Source organism: Metschnikowia bicuspidata (genome assembly GCF_001664035.1).
Source record: "Metschnikowia bicuspidata var. bicuspidata NRRL YB-4993 chromosome Unknown METBIscaffold_1, whole genome shotgun sequence".
Classification (NCBI taxonomy): Eukaryota; Fungi; Ascomycota; class Pichiomycetes; order Serinales; family Metschnikowiaceae; genus Metschnikowia; species Metschnikowia bicuspidata.
Genome location: NW_017387731.1, coordinates 1067378 through 1090495, shown reverse-complemented (window position 1 = coordinate 1090495; position 23118 = coordinate 1067378). Strand labels below are relative to the sequence as shown.

Below are 23118 nucleotides of genomic sequence, written 5' to 3'. Positions count from 1 at the left end.
CTTAGCTCAATAAAAGATATACGAGGTGCAAATGAATTGTTTGATGCAAAATATGACATGCAGAGTTTCCGCCAGAACACCTGACCAGAAACAAATTGTGGTAGAAAGTGGATAATGCTTTATCGTGCGTGAGCTTCCGTTTCGCTCGCTTTGCTTTGTTTTGGTCATTGGTTCCACAGATTGCCTTCATCCAGACAACATTTAGCAGCATATACATGCCACTATTAGAGTGCCTCTTCAATAGCTTTTCAAAATTAATTAAGGTCTGGCTTAGAGAAGACAATGACATGGTCAGATTCCCAGATCCACATTCGATGCTACCAAACAGTCCAATGCATTGTTTTCTGTCTCGGAATATTCTTTGTCATTAATTCTTGTCATTATATCCCCTACTCCTTCGCACCTAAGGCCCTTGAGCCGGCTCTACGCATGCGAAGGATGAACTCCATCATCCTTGTTTCCAAATCGTATCGCTCCTGTTCAGGAAGCATTGCTAAATCAGCGTCGTCAAATCGACCGAACACTTCGTGTAAGGCCATAGCTTTGGCTCTGATGCCTGTTCGTGGTTGCTCGCTGGGGCAATTTTCCTCCACGGTGGCGAGTGCCAATGTGCCTTTGTGTTTCTCTTTTTGCCTCAGCATTGCAAAAGTGTCCAGCAGATCGTCACTTGTATTATTGGCTGTGGACTGGCCTTGGAAATACACTTGGCCCGGCGTATAATCTTGGCTCAACCTCCGTCTTTCCTCCGAGCTGGAGACCACATCAGTGTTCTTTTCTGGATTCTCGCTGCGTTCTTTTTCCCTGCTGCTTTCTTCTGAATCGCTCACCTGCTTTATATCATCGTGCATAGTTTTTCCGTGACTCAAATCCTCCAGATCCCGATAACAAGTCTCGTCTAGGTGTTTTTTTTTGTTCTGCCTTGTTGGCTCTTTGGAGTGTTTTCTTTTAGTGCCTTTGGAAACCAGCTCCCGTACCGAATCTTTTGGTGTATTTTTCCCGTTGTCTTCGAGATTTAATATGAAAGATTCTTCGTTTCGATGATCAACATCTTTCTCAACTGAATCCAGTGATCTCTTCTCAGTATCAGCTAGAGACTCGGTGGTCGTGGAATCCTTCTTCTCAAGCCATAAAGTGAGATTTGTCGAAGCTTGGAGATAGTCAGGCTCATGCGTTTTGGTATGGTTCAAATCACTTTCATCCCGCTGTATAGTATCGTTGATGGGTTCTTCTTTTTCAGCCAAACATTGAGAATCATCCAGCGATATTGGTGAAATAGATTCAACAAATTGTTTTTCAGATACTTCGGATGATTCCTCCTCCGAATTGCGTTTAGTTGTGGTTACAAGCAATTCTGGGTTGTCTCCTTCCGGCTCTGTGGGTGATGGTAAAGTGCCAAACTTTTGAATCCAAGCAGCACTCAATTTAGGTAACAAGTCCCATCGGTTATCAATCACATCCTTGAGTTCCATCTGAGATTCAAACGCTGCCACAAGCAATTCATCCAATAACACAAAGCTGGAATCGAGATTTTTCACATATTCTGCCCATGAGACTCTCAAACTCCGTGCCGTCTCTGAAGATCCAGAACGCAGCACAGCTGCAACGATTTGTTTCTTCAAATATGAAATTTCAAAGTCAAATCGATTCACTAAAAGAGCTTCTGCGACCTGGTCAAATTCTCGAGACTCTTTTGACCTTTGGTCTATCAAACTCAACGTTGCTTGCTTCAAATGATCTGATGGGGCGTCATGCATTAACACAATGAAGAAGTTGAACACGTTGACGTTCCAATTCACAATATCAACCTCCGCGAGCATTGTTTCGAATTCATCAGCTTTCAAAAGAACGATTTGCTGGATGATTTTTTTTGCGATATGGCTGAAATCATGTGATATGACTTGGAACATGTGCCCAATCATTTTCATCTCGTGAGTTGTGAACTTGCTCAGTCTCTTTCTGTTTAGAATATCGGCGATAAAGTCGATCACATCAGCTTTGTGAAACTCCCGGTTGACTTTGTCTAGCATGAACAAGAACTTGAGGTTTTTCTTTTCCCCAATAGAGCTGTACCACATACCAAGAATGGAATGTATCTGGTCAGTCGCAAGCAGCCGCAAGCAGTGGTACAAAATCGGCTCGATCACAGATTTAGTATCTTCAGTCAAAGACAAAAGGTTTACTGCACCAAATGTGTCGTTGAGGCTCAAAATAACGCGATTCAAATGATCATAGGATACATCGGACTCGTTGAGCATAGCCTCGAGACAAAGCGGCAAGTTGTCAATGAGGTCAAATGTAGTGTTTGAGATTTGGACCTCCTTCTTCGTGGCATACTTAATTGCATCCAAGAAACAGAGAAACTCCTCGGACTTGGCGCCGAAGCTCAAGTGCTTCAGTTTAAGGGTAAGCAAAACGATCGGCAAGACCTTGTCGAAACGAAGATATATCCAGCGAGGATTCAAAGAATTGATTTCGGAAAAGCTGATGGGATCATTGTGCAAACAACGAACACCAGATGATTTTTCCGTTATGGGAAGAGAGGGCTTGAGAAGCTTGTTCACGACAGATAATCCCAAGTTGCTCATATAGGAATTGGATATATCCTTTTTGAAATAGAAACTGAGCAAGACGGGCTGAATGATCCTGTCCCAGATGGTTTGAAAGTACCTCGAATTGAGCTTCGGCTGATAACCAAGCAAGCTGTAAAGAATGGAGAGAAAGCAGTTGTGTAAGCCATCTATCAACTCTTTCTTGGTATCCAAGCTCGAGATGCCCATGAAGGGGTGTATGAGAAGCCTGATTTTCTGTCGGAGAGCCTCTTCCGTCTTCCCAATGAGCTTTGAGTTGGGGTTCAGGAGGCTTTTGCCAGGGGAATCGATCGACGAAGGCGCAAACCAACGCAGGTCTTTGAGATCATGGCAGCAGACTTTGTACACAATGACTTTCCACGACGAGATGGCGGTTTCCTTCGCCAGAGCAGAAGTCTCGTTGAAGCACATTTTCTGCACCTGGAGCCAAGTGCCGATGTGCTTCCAATTGTCGAAGCCGCCCTCGGGCTGCCCAAGAAGGAGCGTCACGCCCACCCAGATATCCATGGCATACTTGTAGAAGCCGTCGAGGATCAAGCTTTTCAAGCTTGCGACCACATAGTCCACGGCCAAAAGATCATTGTTCTGCTGGGTGGACCCGCCACCCGAGCCCCAAAAGCTCAGGCTGGACGAGAGCGGGGACTCCATGAACGAGCGAATGTAAAGACAGCTGTCGTTGTTGTCGAGGTAATTCCGTGCTGCTTCGAGAAGCACGGTGATGCCCGTCGCGACCACCTTGGGGTACAAGGCGAAGTCCAAGTCGCAGAGATTGACGAGCAAGCCTGGAAGCCAGTGGTGGAGGTGCCTGGCCAGGACCGCGGGGAAGTTGTTGATGATGTTGCGCAAGGCAATGAACCTCTCGTTGATCAAGGACGCGCTCAAGTAGTTGTGCATGTTCAAGACGGCAAACAACATTTTCTCCAGGATCGGGTCCGGGCAGCTCTCGAAGAGGAGCTTCCGTTTCTTGGAGGGGAACGGGCAGTCCTTGATGATGCTCAAGTACGGGGACACCAACATCTTCGAGAGCGTGGGGCGGACGACGGCGTCGCACGCGCGGGTGTAGAACCACTTGATGTCCACGGCCGGAATAAGACTGTTGGTCAGGGGCATGGCTAAAAGGTAGGACACGAGCTTGACCGCCTGCGTGAGGGCGCGGGCCTCGAACGGGTCGTTGCGCACGCCCGCGAGCACGGGTGACTCGGGCTTGACGTGGAGCCGGGCCTCGATCAGTTCCGTGTCGCGCTGCGCGTACCGGCAGATGGTCTTCACGGAGGCCGGCGAGGCGCGGGGCGCATAGCCCGTCTCCTTCTCGACGGCGGCGAGCCACGCGGAGGGCTCCCCCGAAAAGAGGTCTGCCAAGGTGCCGGGGTCGTTGGCGCGGCAGACGAGGTTCAACGTGGCGTAGACCTCGAACTTCCGGTCGAACGCGGCGTCGCCCAACACGGCCACGCATCCGTCCACGAGTTGCGGCAAGTCGGGCGACTTGGGCTCGAGCTGGATGATCGTGCCCGGCTGCCAGAACCGCGGGTTGCTGGGCGCGTGGCTGGCGGTCAGGAACTGGTGCAGCAAGCAGCGCGCGGTCTTGACCCACGCACTGGAGTTGTTGGGGTCGGCCGGCGCCGACGCCGCCGCGCCCGTGGGCGGCTTGAGAATGGAGCGCCGCGGGGTCGCGCCGCCGCCGCCGTCCCCGACATAGGGCGACATGGGCGAGCTGGGGTCGTCGTAGGCGAGGCTGTCTGAGAAGGCCACCGATTTCGCCGCCCGTTTTCTCGGCAGCGACAGCGGCTGCGCGGCGGGGGCAAATGTGCCGGCCCCGATGCCCGGCCCCGCGGCCGGCTTCCTGATCGGAGACAGGTCCAAGTCCGCGGCGGCACGGGGCGCGTTGAGAGCCAGAGGCCCGGCGGCGCTGGGCAGTCCCAGGGCCGGTTCCGGGCCGATTTCCGGCGGGCTGGCGGCCCCGCGCACGGGGAGCGGCCGCGGCATCGCAGGCGCCTCTCCGAGACCGGCGGGGCGGCCACCGGTGGCGCCAGGGGGCGGTGCCGAGGCGTGGGCGGACGGCGGCACGGCGCGCCGCGCGCCGGGCGGCTTTGCGAGCCGTTTCAACGGCGAGTCCTCGTCGGCGGGCGGCGCGCCCGCGGCGTCGTCGAGCGTCAAGTCGATCACGGGCGAGTGGGCCCGGGCGCCGGGCGTGCGGGGCTTTTTGCTGCGCTTGCGGGGAGTGCCCGGCGTGGCCGGCGCCTGCTGCGCGGCGCGGAGGAGGGCCAGGCGGGTGCGCGGCTTGGCGGGCCGCTGGGCCGGCGGCGGCGTGCCGTCGGTTTCGGCGTGGCGGCGGTTGCTTGCCGTGTCGAAGGACGCGCCGAGCGCGTGGTCGCGCGCGGCTAGCGAGGCCATGCTGGGGCGTGGCCGGCGCAGGTTTGGTTTTGTGTTTGTGGCTGTTTTTTTTTTGCCGTTCGGGGGCTTCCGGCCACACGTGCGTTTGTCGGGTCCAGGGGCCGGGTGGGTGTGGCGAGGCGAGGTGTGGGGAGGCAAAGAGGATGTTTCTGCGAAGGGGATGGTTCTGCGAGAGGGCGGGAACCAACAGGCCGGAGCTGGCGCACGACTCGGGGGAAGAGCCTGGGCGGGCGCGTGGCTGGGGCGGGGTCTAGGCAGGGCGCGTCGGGCCGGGTTCCGCCGGCGAGTCCACGTGTTGTATGAGGCAGTGTGCGGCCCAGTGAAGAAGAAACAAGGAGTAGTGGTGGGTGCGGTTCGCGGTGTTGCGTCTTGTTAAGAGAGCGCGGGGCGCGCACACGTGTCACGTGGTCCCCGCCAGGTGGCGCCGTCTCACGAGGCAAGGGAAAATGCTTTAGGACAGAGAAAGTGTTTTGTGATTTTTTTCTGTTTGTTTGTGTTTGTTTTCTGTTTGTTTGTGTTTGTTTTGTGATTTTTGTGTTTGTTTTGTGATTTTTGTGATTTTTGTGTTTGTTTTTCTCCTCCAGGGGTTTGGAGAAGAGCAGTATTCTGAGTGTTTTTGGGGAATAGTATTCTAAGGGTCCTAGTCCCGTCCATGCTTGAATTGGGAAATCTGATCTTGAGAGCGCGGCGCCGAAATATCGCGCGTGGCCCTGGGGCGCGGGGCCTGGCTGGCACGTCATATCCGCCACGTACTCACCTTTATGTTGGATGAGTATTAGAAATAGTTCTACTATTTTATGGGAACATGGATTTTAGAGTGAGAGTCACTGATGGCATTTTTAGGAAAACACTGTCCTTGAGAGGGGTTTTCTGTATTTCTCTTTAGGGGTGTAGAGAAGAGCGGTGCTCCAGCGGTCCGAATACCGTCCATACTTGAATTGAGAAATCGGGCATTGAACCTGGCGCTGGGGCTGACATTGAGACTGGCGCTGTGTCACGTGGTATCCGCCACGTAGCCCCCTCTCGCGTGGCACGGTAAACTTTAGTACAAAGAAAGTGTATTCTGTTTGTTTTTCTTCTCCAGGGGTTTGGAGAAGACCAGTACTCTAAGTCTTTTCAGAGAATAGTAGTATTCCAAGGGTCCTATTACCGTCCATGCCTGACCGAGAAATCCGATATTGAAAGCGCGGCGCCGAAAAGTCGCGCCTGGCCCTGGGGCGCGGGGCCTCTCCAATATCAGACTTCTCCTTTCAAATATGTACGGGGCTCAGCACTTCCAAAATTCTGCTAAGCTCTCGAAACACTTGAAATACGGCCATACTCGGGAAACACCAAAGAGGAAAAAAACAGGGAACCCTTCTCTTAAAGAGCATTTTTTCCGTGGCCACGCGAGACTACGTGGGGAGATCACGTTACAGGCCTGGCGCTGGGCCCGGGCCGCGATGCCGGCTGCGAAAAAGCGCGCGGCGGACCGCAGGGCCAGCACGGCTGCGAAACATCGGTTTCACCTCAAGCCCAGCCAGAAAAGACAGGCCCAGCGTGAGATGGAAAAATGGGCGTGGGGTGGAAACTTATGGCGCTGGCGCTGGCCGGGGATTTCTGCACATGTGCGCCGGTGGCCCGGCAAGCATTTCTGCGGCCCGTCTTGCATGGTGCCTGCGCTTGGGGTACAATTTCCCAAGAACCGCTTTAAGGTGCAATTTTCCAGGGACCGTTTTGGAATGGAGATATCTGGGACCGTGAGGCCTGAATGGCGCAAAGTGGCATCGTGAAGGTATTATCGAGTGGCGTTTTGAGGGAACTCTAGATGGCATCTCCTTCAAAGTTCTGGATGGCATCCTGGAGGTGATTCTGAATGGCATCTCCATTACAATTTTAAATGAATTCTCCAATGGAATCTTCAATTTTCCAATGGCACCATTGGTTCTTCGATGGAATCGCCACTGAAGTTTCAAGACATCTTCAATTGTATCTTGAATTCACCAACGGCATTTGCAATTCTCCAACGGCATCCTCGATTGTCCAATGGCATCTTCATTGTCTTGTTATATGGCATGTTGAATAAAATCGAGCGTGGCTTCTCCACTGGAGTTTTGAAACGCATATTTAATTGCATCTTGAACTCCCCAATAGCATTTTGATTGTTTTGCATGGAGATCTGCGATAGAATTCCAGTGGGATTTCGAATGGCATTCTCAATTGCGTCATGAGAGCCATCTTGGATGGCATCTCGAGGGGATTTTCAAATGTCATCTTGAAGGGGATTTCGAATGGCATCTTGTGGGAATTCTAAATGGCATCTCCATTAAAATTCTGGATGTCATACTGGAGGTAATTCTGAAGGGCATCTCCATTAAACTTTTAAATCGCATTTTTTTTCAATTCTCCAATGGGACCTTCTTGGTCTTGTTATATGGCATCTTCAATGAAATCACGCGTGGCTTCTCCACTGGAGTTTTGAAAGGTATATTTGATTGTATCTTGAATTGAATCTTGAATGGCATCTCGAATTGCATCCTCAACTCTCCAATGGCATCTCCAATGGCATCTCCAATGGCATCTCCAATGGCATTTTTATTGGAACCATGCATAGAGATCTGCGATATAATCCCAGTGGGATTATTCCATTCTGATTGTGTCATGAGAGCCATCTTGGATGGCATCTCGAGGGAATTTCAAATGTCATCTTGAAGGGAATTCTGAATGGCATCTTGACGAGATTTCGGAATAAACTCATGAAGGGAATTCCATCTTGGAGGGGTTTCTGGAGGCATCCTTCGTTCTCCAATGACATCCTCACTCTCTTGTTATATGGCATCTTGAATGAAATCATGAATGGGATCTCCACTGGAGTTTTCAGGTTTCTTGAATTGTATCTTGTATTGCATCTTGAACTCTCCAACGGCATCTTCAATTCTCCAACGGCATCCTCAATTCTCCAACGGTCTTGAATCAAACCATGCATGGCATCTCCAATGGAATTCTAAATCGCATCTTCAGTTGCATCTTCAATTGCACCTTAAACTTGATTCTGAATTGCACCTTGAATGACATCTGAGTGACATCTGAGTATGTGAAAATCCGATTTCCTTGCTTATGGCATGGTAAAAGGCTTTCTTCAATGGCACCGCCAATGGTATCGCCAATCACATTTTGATTGAGATGATGCATGGAGTTTTCCGATAGAATAATTTCCATTGCGTCATGAATAGTCTCTTGATGGCACCTCTATTGCATCTTGGTTGCATCTTGAGTGGCACCATGAATGGTATGTAAATGGAACTCTGAATGACATCCTAATGGCATTTTGCATGTCACCTTGATTGACATGTCCAGTGACATCTCCAGTTCTCAAATGGCATCTTCATTGTCGTGTTATGCGGCGTTTTGATTAAAATCATGAATGGCATCTTCAACTGCTTCTTGAACTGCATCGTCAATTGTATCTTAGACTGGATTCTGATGTGCATCTTGAATGACATCTGAGTGGCTCGTGGAAACCCTGATTGGCTGCTGTATTGCATCATGAAAAGCTTTCTTTAATGATATCTCCAATGGCATCCTGAATAAAATCATGCATGGCAGTCTCCAGTAGAATGACTGGCACTTCGAATTTCATCTTCAACTGCGTCATGAATGGCATCTTAGTGGCATCATGAACTGCATCTTGAATAGCATCTTGATGACATCATGAATGGCATATCTAATGGCATCTTCATTGCCATCTTTTGGTCTTGGATGGCGTCTTGGTTGGCGTCTTGGATGCAATCATGGATTGCGTCTTGAATGCATCTTAAGAATTTTGATTTGCATCCCCAATGTCTTCTCCAGTGACATCTTGTCGGCACCATGAATGGAATTGCCAATGGGAGTTCGAGTTGCATCATAATGACATCTTTGTTTTGTTATATGGCGTCTTGAATGAAATCATGCATGGCATCTCCAATGGAATTCTGAGTCGCATCTTGAATGCCATCTATGGCACCTTGAATGGAATCTATGGCATCTTTAATGGCTTGTAAAAACCCTGATTGGCTTCTTATTGGGTCTTTAATGTCTTATCCAATGACATCTTGCCAGCGTCACGAATGGCTCTGCCAATGGCATCGTTTATTCATGCATTAAAGATGGTAATAGTTGCTGGCAATAACTGTCTCTGGCAATGTTTCATAAAATAATGCAAGTCTACATCCTGGGCTCGAGGACACATATGCTATTTGCTCCAAACAGATGCAACAAAAGACGAGTCCCTCGTGTACTCCGAGGCCATATACTCAGCAACGCCATCTTTCCGTCTTGCCTTCTGTGTCTAAAAAAACCATGATCTAGGTAAACAACAAAGGCCTGATCTTCCAAGCCTTGTTCAAAAAAAGTGGCATGGTCTGTGATCATGGCATCTCGGATTGAATCTCAAGAGCATCTTGAGTGCCATCTTGATGGCATCTTGAATGGAATCATGAATGGCTTCTCCATTGAAACCAGGAATGGCATCTCCAATCGAATTACATCTCAATGGCTTCTTGAATGGAAACTTCAATGGAATCTTCAATGGCATCTTCATTATCTTATATGGAGTCTTTATTGTCACCATGATTTTACCTCGATGGCATCTGCGATTTTATCTTCAATTGCGGCTTCAATTGCGGCTTCAGTTGCGGCTTGAATGGCATCTTGAGTGGCACCTTTAATGACATCTGAGTGGCTCGTGAAAATCTGATTGCCTTGTTTATGGCATCATGAAAGGCTTTCTTTGATGGCACCTCCAACGGAATTTCCAGTTGCATTCCCAACTACATCTTAATGGCACCTTGAATGGCACCTCAAATGGCACCACAATTGTCCAATGGTACTTTATTATCGTATATGGCGTCTTGAAGGGCACCTTGAATGGGTCATGAAGCCATGATTGGCACCTTGAATTGCAATTCAATGGCATCTTGAGTTGCATCTTCATCCCAATTGTCCAATGGCGTCTCCATTGGATCTCCGCCGACGTGTCCAGTCTCCCACACTTCCAATGCCCGTCCAACGGCCCGGGCAGCTCTTTCCTGCTGTTGCATTGCCCTCATGTGCCCGTGGGTTGCTCAGGCGGTATGAACCTCCACGAACACAAAACGTCTGGGGGCGTGGGTCGGGTCTGCTTCAGGGCCCTTGGGCCTCACACGGCGGGGCGGCGCGGGCCTTCTTTGCGGCGGTGCCGTCGTCGTCCTCGTCGTCGAGGGCCCGGGCACGCTTACGGGGATCGGCCACCGCCTGCGCCGCGGTGCCCGCCGATTCCAGGCCAGGCACCATGGCCACGCGGGACTGTGCGATGCGGTCACCCAGGCCCTCTGGGGCGTCCGAGCCAACGGCATCTGGGGCGTCCGAGCCAACGGCATCTGGGGCGTCCGAGCCAACGGCATCTGGGGCGGCCGAGCCAACGGCATCCGGGGCGCTGCTGGAAGAAGCACGGATCACCGATTCATTCTTCACTTCCTCCAGCAAAGCCAGCGTGTCAGCGGCTGCTGGAGAGGCATTGCCGGATTGCGCGTCGGGGACCAGAGGATTCTCGGGGGACGCCGACTCTTCATGTGCGCTTGGCCCGTGCTGGGCCTTCTCCAGGGGCATTTCGTCCAGCAGTTTCTCCTCCAGCAGATTTCCATCCCGCAGTTTCTCCTCCAGCAGATTTCCATCCCGCAGTTTCTCCTCCAGCTGGGCCGTCTCCAGCAGGGCCCTTTCGTCCCCCGCCGCGTCCCCCGCCGCGTCCCCCGCGTCAAGGGCCGCCGCCTCCAAGTGCCCGTCCAACGAAAGCCACGCCGCGCCGCGCAACGCGCGCGTCTGCTGCCACAACAACACCGTGCGCTCCTCGACCAACGCGGCGCGGGCCGCGGCGTCGTGCTCCGCGTCGATGCGGGCCGCCACCCGCGCAAGCTCCGCCGCATAATCGCGGCCGCCCCGCCGCGCGCCCCGCAAGAGCAGAAGCCCCGTGGGCTCGCGCATCCGGCGCGAGAGCTGTGGCGTCGCGTGCGTGTGGAAGTACCGCCGCGTCTTCTCCGGGGCCGCCGCGCGGAGCCTCTGCTCCGTGGCACGGAGGGCCGCGCCGTCCACGGGCGCAGCGCCCGCCGGCGCGCCGCTCAAGAGCCACGCCCACCAGAGGCCCTCGGCGCGCGCCAAGCCCTCGAGCGTGGCGGCCCAGGCCGGGTCCCACGCGCGCACCACGCGCACGGTATCGCGCCGGAGCTTGGCGAAGCGCGGCACGAGCTCCGGCGGCGTGGCGGCCTCCACGGGGTGGCGGGCCGCGGCGGGCGCGCCGGCCCGCGCGAGCGTGTGCGCCTTGCGCCCGGCCGCGATCTCCACAAAGAAGCAGCTGGCCAAGTAGATCTGCAGGAGGAGCAAGCGCCGGAACTTGGACGAGTCGAAGCGCGCCTGCGCCCGGCGCTGGTCCTCCGCGCAGAGCTCGTCGAAGCGCGCGCCGCTCTGCTCCGCCGCAAACACCGAGAGCCAGTAGTGCTCGGGGAAGAACGCCGGGTCGGCGTGCTGGCGCGCGGCCGCCGCGGGCCCCGCCGCGTGCCCCGCCGCGGGCACGGCCCGCCCGTCCCGCACGGGGTGGATCGCCCGGTACTTGGTCTCCTCGCCGAGCAAGTACGCGTGCAACTTGGCGAGCGCCGCGGCGTGCTCGGCAAGCCGCCGCGGGTCCTGCAAGAGCGCGCCCGGGTCGCGGAGGAGCCCGCGCAAGCGCATGGCGTCCTCGAGCAAGTGGTCGTCGGCGGAGCCCGTGGCGCGGAGCGGCGGCTCGCGGGGCACGCGGCGCGCCGCGCGGAACGCCTTGTTGAGCCCCGTCACGTCGTCAAAGCGGAGCATGGACGCGGCGAACACGCGCACGCGCGCGTGCAACGCGTCGCGGAACGTGTCCTTGGCGTACGAGTCCAACGGGCCGCCGCCGCCGCCGCCGCGCCGCACGTACGGCCGGTCCGTCACGGCGTTGCAGAGGCCCAACACCGCGATGCGGTCCGGCGTGCTGTCGGGCCGGAACACGGTGGCCCGCATGCGCTGCGCCCGCGCCTCCACGTACGCCCAGAACACGCCCAACACGGCGGGCGGCGCGGCGCGCTGCAACTCGTCGCACGCCTGCTGCCACACGGCGTAGAACGCCGGCTTGGCGCCCGCACAGCCGCCGCCGTCGCCGGCCAACGCCATGAGGAGGTCGAGCGCCGTGCAGAGCTCCTGGAGCGGCGGCACCACCGCGGCACACACCGTGTCACGGCCGACGCGCACGCGGCGGCTGGCGGCCGCGCCGCCGGCGCGCCGGACGGCCCGCAACACCCCGGCGGCGTGCCGGGTGAAGCCCATGAGCACCACAAAGTCGCGGGTCTGCTGGCCCACGGACGCGTGGAACGCGCGGGCGGCCGCCTGGGTGTCCTCGCGGGCGCCGGCGGGAGGCGCCGCGGCAAGCGCCGCGGACCACGGGCCCAGCGTGGCGGTGGCGAGCTCGGTCGCAAAGCGCTCGATGGTGTCTGGGCAGTGGGCCATGCCAACGGGCGCCGAAAGAAGCGGCGGCATTTGCTGCGCGGCCGCGGCGGCGCGGACGTAGTCGGCGACGAGCAGCGAGACGCGGGCCACCGCGGGCTCGAGCGGCAGGGGGGGTGGTCCCGGCATTTTTGCGTGGTGTGGTTGTTGGTGGAGGGCGGAAGAAGAAGCCGGCGGGTGGCCATGTCTGTTGCCGGGGCCTGGCGCGGGCCTGGCGCGGGACTGGTGCCGCGCGCACGGGGGCAGCGCCTGCACTCTTCCAGGGCCGCTCGGGATTTCTAGGGCCACGCTCGGGATTTCTAGGGCCACGCTCGGGATTTCTAGGGCCACGCTCGGGATTTCCAGGGCCACGCTCGGGATTTCTAGGGCCACGCTCGGGATTTCTAGGGCCACGCTCGGGATTTCTAGGGCCACGCTCGGGATTTCTAGGGCCACGCTCGGGATTTCTAGGCCTGCGCCCCGTATTTCTAGATCCACGCTGGCTGCTTGCCACGTGGTTTTCTTTCAATGGGCCATGTAGCCACCCCTCCCGTGGCAAGAGAAAAAACTTCCGCACAGCGACAGTTATAACGCAAAAGCGGGCCAGTGGCGGGCCCTCTCCGCCGCTATCTGCCTGCATCCTGCTCTGCCCAATTTACGACGTTAAATTAGTCCAATCGGCCATGTTCTGTGCGCTGCGCTGGATGGCGGCTCGTGCCATGTCATAGGTTCTCCAAACTACGGGGGCTGATGTTCTTGGATATTGTCTGTGCTTGATTTCGACATGTGCGGCAACACAATTGGCATTCGGCTTCAAGGATCAGATTCGTCATCACTTTTGAAACTTACACTCAAAACATTAACGGAACTCAACTCTCTCCATGATGCTTCTTTACTCCTTGGGAAAAATTCATGCTTAAGGGTTTTTGGGTAGTAGTAGTGTTCCAAGGGTCCTAAGTACCGTACATAGTTGAATTGAGAAATATACCTCCAGTGCCGCGCTCGCACTTCCAGGGCCGCGCTGTCCGCCACGTAGTCACCTCTCACGTGGCAAACCTTTCATCTTATTTATGTTCATGTATATTTCAAAGGATTAGTTATCATGTGGTTATATTCCTTTATTTCTTCTTTCTCGAGAAGTGTTGTTCTCTTTCTTTTAAGTTGTCCTTACCCTTTCTTGCTCTAGCTTTGTTCGATTCACCTTCTGTTATGTCATGGTTCATGTCTTGTAAGTTTAGTAATGAATGAAAGTAGTATCATTTATGAATACATGATTGAGATTACGGGGATTAAGTTTGAGAAGAATATATTTTATTTAAATGACCATATTGTTATTTCTCCCTTTGAGACCCGGGGAGCAGTTTTTCCCTTTTTTTCTCCTAATAGGGCTTTTGGATACTAGTATATTAAGGGTCCTACCATACTGGAATTGAGAAGCCTGGTACTGAAACGCGCTCGCTGCTTCTAGGGCCGCGCCCGGTACCCTGGTGCCGCGCTGGCTGCTTCTAGGTCCACGCTCGCTGCTTCTAGGGCCGCGCCCGGTACTCTGGTGTTATCGCATAGGTCAGTCGCATGACCAATATGTGACGGCAGCGAGGGTGAGAAGGTCACGTGGGTCAACACGACGGAGGTATAAAAAAAGACAGGTCGAGGAGGTAGAAAAAAAGTTTTCCGGCTTTAGGATTCAGGTCCACTCCAAGCTGGGTCCGGAGTGATTGGTTGCTAAATAATCAAGAATAGAACCGAAGTCGCGTTCAAATATAGGGCCGCGCTCGCACTTCCAGGGCCGCGTCGTTTCAGTATCAGATTTCTCAATTCAAGTACGTACGGTACTTCGGATCCTTAGAATACTACTATTCTCTAAAAACTTAAAGAAAAAAAGGAGGGAAAAAACTCTCCCTGTACGGAAGTTTTTTTTTCCCTTGCCACGTGAGGGATGGCTACATGCCGGTACCACGTGACACGTCGACATAGTCCCCCACCAGGTCCACGCACAGCCAGCGACACAACAACGACATTGTTCACGCCGCACTGGCCTCCTCCAACGCTATAGCGCACAATGTGGAGGGTGCCTTGAAGCGTCATAATATTATCTTCATAGTACTTTAGATATAGCCGTATATTTAACGTCTTAAGTAAAAATCTATCCTTATAAAAAAGGTATAGCTCACCACTATATAGATGTTTTAATAATATTCATGAACCTATACCCCAAATACCATCTAATCCGATAGAGGATACCGCGGGGCTTATTATTAAAGTTGTTGGCAATTTAGGTTTGTTTTCTTCATTTTACAAGCGTTGACACCCTCTTCCCAGTCCTTTCATTATTTGCTATCCGCATGTCCAATTTATTGAATACGTGATAATGAGTTGTTTAGTATGTGACAACGAGTAGTTCGGATAGCACAATTAGACGGCGCACACCCAAATTAGGTTGAATTAAGAAACGCTCGGGTGAGGTTATCAACATCAATATCAAAACAAGGAAGACAGCTTAACTAAAAAAGAAATTATTTCAAGTAAAACGTAAATACCTTAAAGGGCTAATTACCAAGAACATGATGAAAATACTCTGAGTTAACTCAAAAAGATGCAGTCGGCTCTCCGACAAATGACGAAGCACAAGCGACAACCGCTCGATGGCGCTCACTAAATTTAAATGATTATCAGCGGTCATGATGAAATGGTATTTTTTTGGTAGATTCATCTGATTAAAGGGGCAAAACTATATAACTAATATATATAAAAAACCTTTAAACAGCTCCCACTCCCTACGTTCCCTATTGGACGAGTGTAACTCACAATTCATACTCGGCAGAGAGACAGATAACTACTGCTCTCATAAAATGATATAATCTATTTAAAGAGATAAAAACAACATCGTATGTGCAACCCACAGAAAAGAGTCTTTCGGTTGCGGCCATACCATGCAGGAAGCACTGTTTCCCGTCCGATCAACGTTAGTTAAGCTGCATAGGGCCACACTGAGTAGTGTAGTGGGAGACCATATGCGAAATTGTGGTGCTGCAATCTTTTTTGCATTTTTATTTCTGGTCTGAATTCTCAGGCTCAACCCACCACATGGATACACATTCTTCTCATTATAATTCTTCTCATTATAATTTCTTTACAAGTGTCATGCTCTTGAGTTTTGTAATTTCCAATGTTTAGTATGGATCTGACTTTGGAGGAGGAAGTAAGGACAGAATGTTTTTATATCGGTCGAAGGCACTTCTATAAACTGTTCGTGGGCCTCTTGCAACATTTAATATGCTTTCAATTCAAAATACAGTATACAAGTTTGACAATATAGGAGCTTTGAGTGGAAAAATAGTCTAACTCGAAGGGTTGCTTTCAATATGGCGTGGTTTATCAGTGGAACAAATATAAGTACTGCATTCATTTTCTGGCTGGGGGCACATCATTCTTTTTCAAAGACATGTCTTTGTAATGACTTCAAGTATACACCGATTTGAGGCCGCATATATTACTTAGTTCTGACGATTGACTTTTGAGCATTCTTTCAAAAATAAAAATACTGAACTAAAGCCAGAGATGAATGACCGTCTCAAGGCGTATTGGAGTCCTTAAATTTTAACAAAGTCAGTTCTGTGGAACGTATGTACTGGCTTTTTTCGCCTACACAATAAGAACCTGGCTACATCTAGCTCGAAGAACTAAGCTTAAGATATATTATTTGGACCTTTATATATACTGGTACTTCAGACAGCTTCGGAAACACCCGGTATATTGTGTGAGCGATGCATTAGGATACATTGACGACTTCATAAGGTGCCTCAGGGACTCAACGAAGGTATTTTCGAGAGAGATGATGAAATGATGGCCACAATAATGAACATCCACCAGAGTACAACACACAGGAGTAATATTGAACAGATTGCGTATCTCATACAACCCGAGACCTTGGTGCCTATATTTTTCTTCAGAAGTTGTTGTTCCAAAAAGAGTTCTTCGCAAATCGAAAGACTAACAAAGATTCGAAAAACACCACCATGTATTAGCGAGTCTTGAACTGCATTCCTAATATTTCTTTCAGCACCCCAATACACCATAGGTCAATACCTAAATAAACTCTTGTAGTAAAGACACCGTGAGTTCAAAGTATATTTAGTATCTATTATAATCGACATCTCGTTGATGACTTTCAAACGAATATACACACTGCCGCCCTTCCAAGAACGCACCCGTGGATATAGCTTTTTTGGTGCCGGGAGAACATTTACGGATTGACTAAGCCACAATCATCCACAGCGTCGGCTTTCTTAAGATCGATTGTTAGTATGGTGTCGGCGTCGATTTTCTTCAAATCTTGTTCTGATAGTTCAACCTCATCTGCAGCCCACCCAAGTCAAGTTGCGTTTTCCCGAAATTTTGATTTCCTAAATCAGCATTGTTGCATCCAAAAACCGATGTCGTATGATGTAGGGGATTACGATTATTAGATCGGTTTCTTCCATGTCAAATGACGGCGTTGTTAGTATGGGTTTTTTCGCATACATTAATGGGTCTGCGGCTGCGACACTGCCGAAGATGAACCGGGAAGTGCTTGCAACAAGATGAGCGAACCGAGCAGCCCCAGCTATCAGTTGTTTTTTTTTTGTTTTTTTCTCTTTTTTTTTTCCGGTTCAAAGATGACTAGGAATATCAATTTCAACTGTGACATGGTTAATGGAGTGGAAAGTCGGTCTGACTGCACAATGGCAGAGTCAACAATCAGATCATCAATAATAATTTTCGGGAAGCCGAGCAGGCTAGGTTGTCGCTTGACGTAAAGCTCTCGGAGTATTTCATGTGACCAGGCCAAGTACACCAGCAAAAATTTATCTCTTATGAAGCCATATGCATTGAAAGAGAATGGCAGAGGTCTCGGGTTTCTGTCAAAATCAGTTCTCTGAACGAATGCTCACTCTGGACAGGCCCGAGAAACAATTACTCATAAATCTTGCGGATATTGGACAACAGAAAAGGTCCTGTCTTTGTGTGGCTTGCCTTGCACTTCACAACCACTTTGAAATCAGGAGCTTAGTTTTGCTTGTATGTAAACTGGACTCTTTGGACCATCTTCTGTCTTTTGCAACTACATTCTGGTCTGAGTAAGCATGGCTAGTGTCCAATTGGAGCATGCAGCGGGAAATTTGTCACCGTCTCTGTTGAAACTCTTTTATCCTCCTGCTTCTCAAGATAAACAGACAAGCGTGTTTTCTCACCTCAAAATTACGCAGCCGCAAATCCATGTGTGGGAATGCCTCAAGCACTATTCCATCTGGAGCGGGCAAATTCACTGCTGGATAACAATATTGATTCAAACGCCCGGAGAACCCATCATCCTTAAGTGCTGGGTCAATGCGCTTGCACACTTCTGTGCAGCTCTCAGGAATTATATATCAAACTTCTTACTCCTGGCTTTCTTCTTGTCGCTTTTCCTTTTTTTATCCTGTAGCCTATATTCTTTCAGCAGGGCCGCGAGTTTCTGCCACTTTTTCTTATCTTCCTCCGACGCGTCCTCCTCGAAATATACAACCAGCTTGATTTCCTTTAATAGTTTACGGAAGCATTCGTCGGTGTTCACCTCTCGGCTCCTTGATGTGTCACTTTGAATATGAAGCCCGCCCATTTTTGTCAGGTATCTGAATTTTGTGGCCGCAATCTGACGAATGATCGGGACGGGTATCCACGAACAGATCCTCGGGTTGAGCCATTGGAAGGCTTCGAGCGAGACTGTGGCCTTTGACAGGGTTTTGTTTACTTTTTGGCCGCCGGGCCCAGAAGATCTACTGTACGTTATAGAGAAGGGGTCACGTGGTATGTGTTCCGACTGGAAGTCCCGGAGCCATTTTTTGGCGACCGCAACTTCTTCATTGCTATGAACAGGGCGTGTGCTGTACACTCTGAATTGTGAGAAGCCATATCGGAGCATTGGTATCAGTAGGTTATAAAGGCAAGCTCACGCTGTCACGAACTGTAACCCTTAGCGTTTTGTAGAGCACGAAGGAAGTTTAGTGGGATCAATGCTTTATTTTCCGATGCGCGTGGATGGAGGTTAGGATGTCTTGGTTATGAGAAACTGGTCTGTCTGCAACAGTTGCTCCATCACTTGCAAATTTAATGTACAAGATTTCAAAGTTTCCGTGGGGTAAATTTAGATGTTTCGTGGGATTATGGTCTATGAAAAAGTCTTTCGAGCTGGAGATACTGTTTTGGAGAAGTTTGCTCTCTTATTTACCAATAGATTCTGGCGACTATCGCGTTGTTCAGTAAATAATTGCAAACTCATCAGTTGTCATTATTTTGCACCTTACCAAAAGACAGTGCTAAAAGACAGAGAAAAAACTTATCAACTCGAATAAAACTGAAGATCGGTCCATAAAACATTGTGAAAATTCAAAAAAAAATCCACAAACAGTGTGGATGCTAACGTAGGGACAAACGATACAACGATACATGAGAAGACCACGGGTTTTGAGAGGCGAGCAGAGACATATTATCTCAGATAAAAGAGACTATTTATTACAGTTTTGGCATTGGTCTGGGCTGGGTTGACTGATAGGCCGCATCAATTTAGAGCCATACCTGCCTACCTGCGATAGCTTCGCCATGCATTGTCCCGGTATCCGAAATAAACATTAAAACAAGAAAAAGAAAGCACTCAGGATGCGGTCGGATCAGTCAGCTGAATCCTGACATTACCGAATGCGCAAATGAAGAATCATCCCCTTAAGACATAGCCAGATGCAAGATTTCAGGTCACTCAAGCAGGCGAAAAACCGTTCGGAAATGATATGTTGCTCCCCTGTTTGATGTATTGCTCAATTTGCAGTCACATCATTCTGTTGATTTCAATCCTATTAAGCGACTCAACTTTTTGTCAGTTGACAACGATACTCCGCAAATTGCAACTGCGATACGCAAACTCAAAGAGACAAAATCCCAAAAATTTCTAGAGAGGAAAAGAGGTTGCAGGAATTTCTGCGGGTTCTCTGCGCCTCGAGCAGGTCCCACCCCTTAAACCAGTGTTTCGACTATTTGGAAGTATAACTTCTCCGTGAGTCTGGCAAACGTGCATGCCGGAGGCATCGGTGAATCTCGAAGTCCGGATTACAGTACGCTAAATAAAAGAAGTGCTCTTTCGAAACCAAGTAACATGTATACTGAGAGGAGGCATCAGGAAAGACCCTCACAGCCTCTACGCAAGATTGTCTCATTAATGTGTATTATACGAGTATAGAAGCCCAGGATACAACAGTCTAGTCAGATTTTCTAGATTTGCTTCAAGACCTCCTCGGCAGCGGAAACATCAATCGAAGTCTTCTCGGGCTCGACAAACGCATGTGTGACCTTGCCGTTGTCAACCAAAACGGCGTATCTCTCAGACCTCTCGTTGCCAAAGAACTTGGAGGCATCGAAAAGCACGTCCCATTTCTTGGCAAACTCGCCCTTGGGATCGGCCAAGAAGCGCACACCCTCGGTGCCCTTGGCATTGATGGCCTCGCCCCAAGCCTTAAACACAAAGGCGTCGTTGACACCTGTCACATAGATGGACTTGTATCCCTTATCCTGGAAAGCAGACAAGTGGCTCAAGAACCCAGGGATGTGCGAGGCCAGACACGCAGGCGAAAAGGCGCCTGGAACACCAACAATCACAGCCTTGCCGCTGGCTGCCTCCTCGGCCAAATTGACCTCGTTTCCTGGCGAACCTTCAAACAAGGACACCGAAGGAATCTTGTCTCCGGCAGCAACGAGTCTGGAAGACGACGAGGAGAAAGAGCGGGCCAATTGGGGAGCGAGTCTGTTTCTAAGAGCGAACATTCTATATACGAGAGTTTACTGAGTCAGAAAAGGAAGTGGTCGCAGGCAAGAGACTGGACGGTGATACCTGCTCTTATTGTCTGGGGCACCATGAGCAGCAGCCTGCAGGACGACCCGTCGGCACGTGACTGGGCGACACCATCATCAGGAGATGCAAGCCAAAAGCGTCGACCACAAAATGCAGCGTGACACTGGCATAGAGCGCTTCTATTTCTCGGCATGCTTCTGTTTCTTGGTTTGCTTCTGTTTCTTGGTTTGCTTCTAAAACGAGTGAAGGACGCAAGAGTTCATGGCCGCCTGGACGGCCTGGGTTATTGGTCTTGCATAGACGACTCGATTGCCATCTCCCAGCGCACAGTTGCTGGGCAGTGTCTGCAGTACCATGTAGTGGTCATAATAGCGTATTTCCAAAGAAGCCCACGTTCCGGACTGTCAGCGTATGATGATGTACGCGAAAGTCCCAGGTAGCGTCTCAGTTCAAGCGCACATTTCTGCTCAGACGGTCTCTCTCAATATCTGTCCCTTTTGCATGCCACTCTTTAAATGGTCACGGCCAAGCATAGAAAGCAGATCACGGGGCAGTCCGGCCAAATCGGCACCCACAAAAAGGGTTTTTTCAAAATTCTTTCCCAGAGGAAGGCCCAAAAGGAGGCCAAAACGAAGCAGCAACGGAGCCCCCGAAAAGCGACTGCCATGGTGGCTTTATACGCAGACGTCCCAACAGGGCCTGTGTGCAGACCCGAGCCTGCAGAGTCAGAAGCAGCTCCATGTCCAGCACCATAGACTGCTGGCAGCACAACCATGATGGCCACCGAGCAGCAGATCACGCCGCAAAAGGCACTCGATCTTTACAAGAATGCACTCAACTACAACGTGATTTCACGCTACGACGCACAGGTGAAACAGCTTCTCTACTCGACCTCTCATTGCGTGATCTACAAGTTTTCGCTGGAGTCGCAGGAATGGGTCAAGACGGATTTCCAGGGCACGTTGGCGTTGTATCTCCGCCACTTCCGTGCGGAGGTGCCGACCCGGCCACTATGCGAGGCCGATTTGCAGGACCTCTTTTGCTACGGCTTGATTCTTTTGAACCGCCTGTCGCCAGAGAACTTTTCCATCGGGCTTTTGCCGAACCAGGCCACACGGACCCTTTTTCCCAACGGCGTCAACAACAACGGCGTGCGCGAGATGAACGTAGAGATCAACGACAACTTGATCATAGTGAAGAACGTGCTTGGCGACATTTTCGGGTTGTGGGTGTTTAACGAGGACGACCGCCAGAAGTTGTTCAAGCTCATCCAGTTCTGTCTCAACGGGTCGAGTTAGGCTGTGTGCAAGAACCGGCTGGGTTGTGAAGATGGGAATGAGAGGGAGTAGTGCCAGGGTGGCGACGATCTTGGATAGAGCGCCTGGGTGGGGGACGAGCGAGGCGCGTTGGAGGAGACGTGAACATAATGAGCTTTGGAAGGGAATATACGAGACGAAGCCGGATGAAGAATGCAGCCGGCGAGGCGAGTGCAAACAAGCTAGTTGTGTGGATCAAGGGAACCAGAACAGGCCAGTCCCGCGAATCCTACTGCAGGGTTCAAGCTCATCAAGCCAGTCAGTATCCTGCCAGTCAGTATCCTGCCAGTCCACATCTGCCAATAAGACAGCTAACCACTTTAGCACATAAAACAAGCTGGCACATAGAACAAACGGGCACATAGAACAAACGGGCACATAGAACAAACGGGCACATAAAACAAACTGGCACATCAAGCAAACTGGCACATCAAGCAAACGGGCACATCAAGCAAACGGGCACATCAAGCAAACTGGCACATCAAGCAAACTGGCACATCAAGCAAACGGGCACATCAAGCAAACTGGCACATCAAGCAAACGGGCACATCAAGCAAAGCCTATCGAGCACCCAAACAAGCTGGGCAATCTAGGCTGGCAAGCTGGGCAGTATTTGCCAACAAAGACCACTCACCCGATCATCCGAAATCGTCCCGGCCAAGTGAATGCCGCAAACAGCAGGGACCTCTAAACCCAGGTCGCATTTTCTCGCAACAGATTGGTGCGTTTGGACGAGACGTAGTAGAGACGTCCATACTGCCTGTGCAGACTCCGCCAGAGCCACAGACATTGCAATACATACACCAAAACAACATCCAAGCAAACAAGAACAAGGAAACAACAAAAACAACAAAAAACAACAAAAACAACAAAAACAACCAAAAACAACCAAAAACAAAAACAAAAACAAAAACAAAAACAAAAACAAAAACAAAAACAAAAAAACAAAATACATCCAAAAAATGAAAAAAAAATCCAACGCAGCACGAATGAACCACGACCACTAAACCCGCCTCCTACATAAATCATCTCGCTCCAGCTCGCGTATATCAGTACCCACTCTCGCAGCCACCCGATCAGAGGCTGGCGCGGCCGCGGGTCACGTGACGCGGCCTCGGCGCGCGGCTCGTCCTCCAAATCTTTTCCAGGCCCTACTACTACCAACACCATCTGTAACCGTCCGGCCAACCCCTCCCCCCGTGGCCCCCTCCCCCCGCTGTCCCCACCGGCACGTCCACTGCACCCGGCACACCCCGGAGCCCTTTCCCCGGCCAAAAAAAACCGTGTTTTCGCGTTTTTCTGCCCGGTCGTAGTCTGCCGCGGCCACCCCGTGCCCAGTGCCCCGCAGTCTCCTTAAGACGCGCAAAACACAACCCGCCCCTTGCTACCCGCCATGGCCGAGCCCGCCAAAATGGCGGCTGCCTCCGCCAGCCAGCTGCCCCGCGCCGCGGCCCGGCCGCTCGTGCAGAAAAACCCCCCG

At 51.3% G+C, this 23118-nt stretch overlaps 6 protein-coding genes across 6 annotated transcripts; 1 reads left to right on the top strand and 5 right to left on the bottom strand.

The window, feature by feature from the left end:
• Positions 1-389: 389 nt before the first annotated feature.
• Positions 390-4571, bottom strand: METBIDRAFT_35961 (DNA-binding protein; the record flags this gene model as incomplete). The annotated part of the gene is made up of 1 exon (XM_018856676.1): positions 390-4571. One exon carries the CDS (start codon positions 4569-4571, stop codon positions 390-392), a length of 4182 nt encoding a protein of 1393 aa, XP_018713493.1.
• Positions 4572-10721: 6150 nt separating this feature from the next.
• On the bottom strand, positions 10722-12155 carry METBIDRAFT_35728 (uncharacterized protein; the record flags this gene model as incomplete). Its single annotated transcript, XM_018856648.1, has 1 exon — positions 10722-12155. A coding segment is annotated over one exon (1434 nt), but the record flags the coding sequence as incomplete, so codon positions are not given.
• Positions 12156-17849: 5694 nt separating this feature from the next.
• Positions 17850-18472, bottom strand: METBIDRAFT_29555 (uncharacterized protein). The gene has a single exon (XM_018855436.1). It carries the CDS (start codon positions 18403-18405, stop codon positions 17866-17868), a length of 540 nt encoding a protein of 179 aa, XP_018713491.1. The 5' UTR covers positions 18406-18472; the 3' UTR covers positions 17850-17865.
• Positions 18473-19539: 1067 nt separating this feature from the next.
• On the bottom strand, positions 19540-20539 carry TRP99 (Trp99p). Its single transcript, XM_018855435.1, has one exon. The coding sequence runs from the start codon at positions 20292-20294 to the stop codon at positions 19746-19748; it is 549 nt and encodes a 182-aa protein (XP_018713490.1). The 5' UTR covers positions 20295-20539; the 3' UTR covers positions 19540-19745.
• A 68-nt stretch (positions 20540-20607) lies between these two features.
• On the top strand, positions 20608-22095 carry METBIDRAFT_29552 (uncharacterized protein). The gene has a single exon (XM_018855434.1). It carries the CDS (start codon positions 21096-21098, stop codon positions 21618-21620), a length of 525 nt encoding a protein of 174 aa, XP_018713489.1. The 5' UTR covers positions 20608-21095; the 3' UTR covers positions 21621-22095.
• Positions 21863-22527, bottom strand: METBIDRAFT_29550 (uncharacterized protein; the record flags this gene model as incomplete). The annotated part of the gene is made up of 2 exons (XM_018855433.1): positions 21863-21965; positions 22034-22527. A coding segment is annotated over one exon (183 nt), but the record flags the coding sequence as incomplete, so codon positions are not given.
• Positions 22528-23118: the final 591 nt, after the last annotated feature.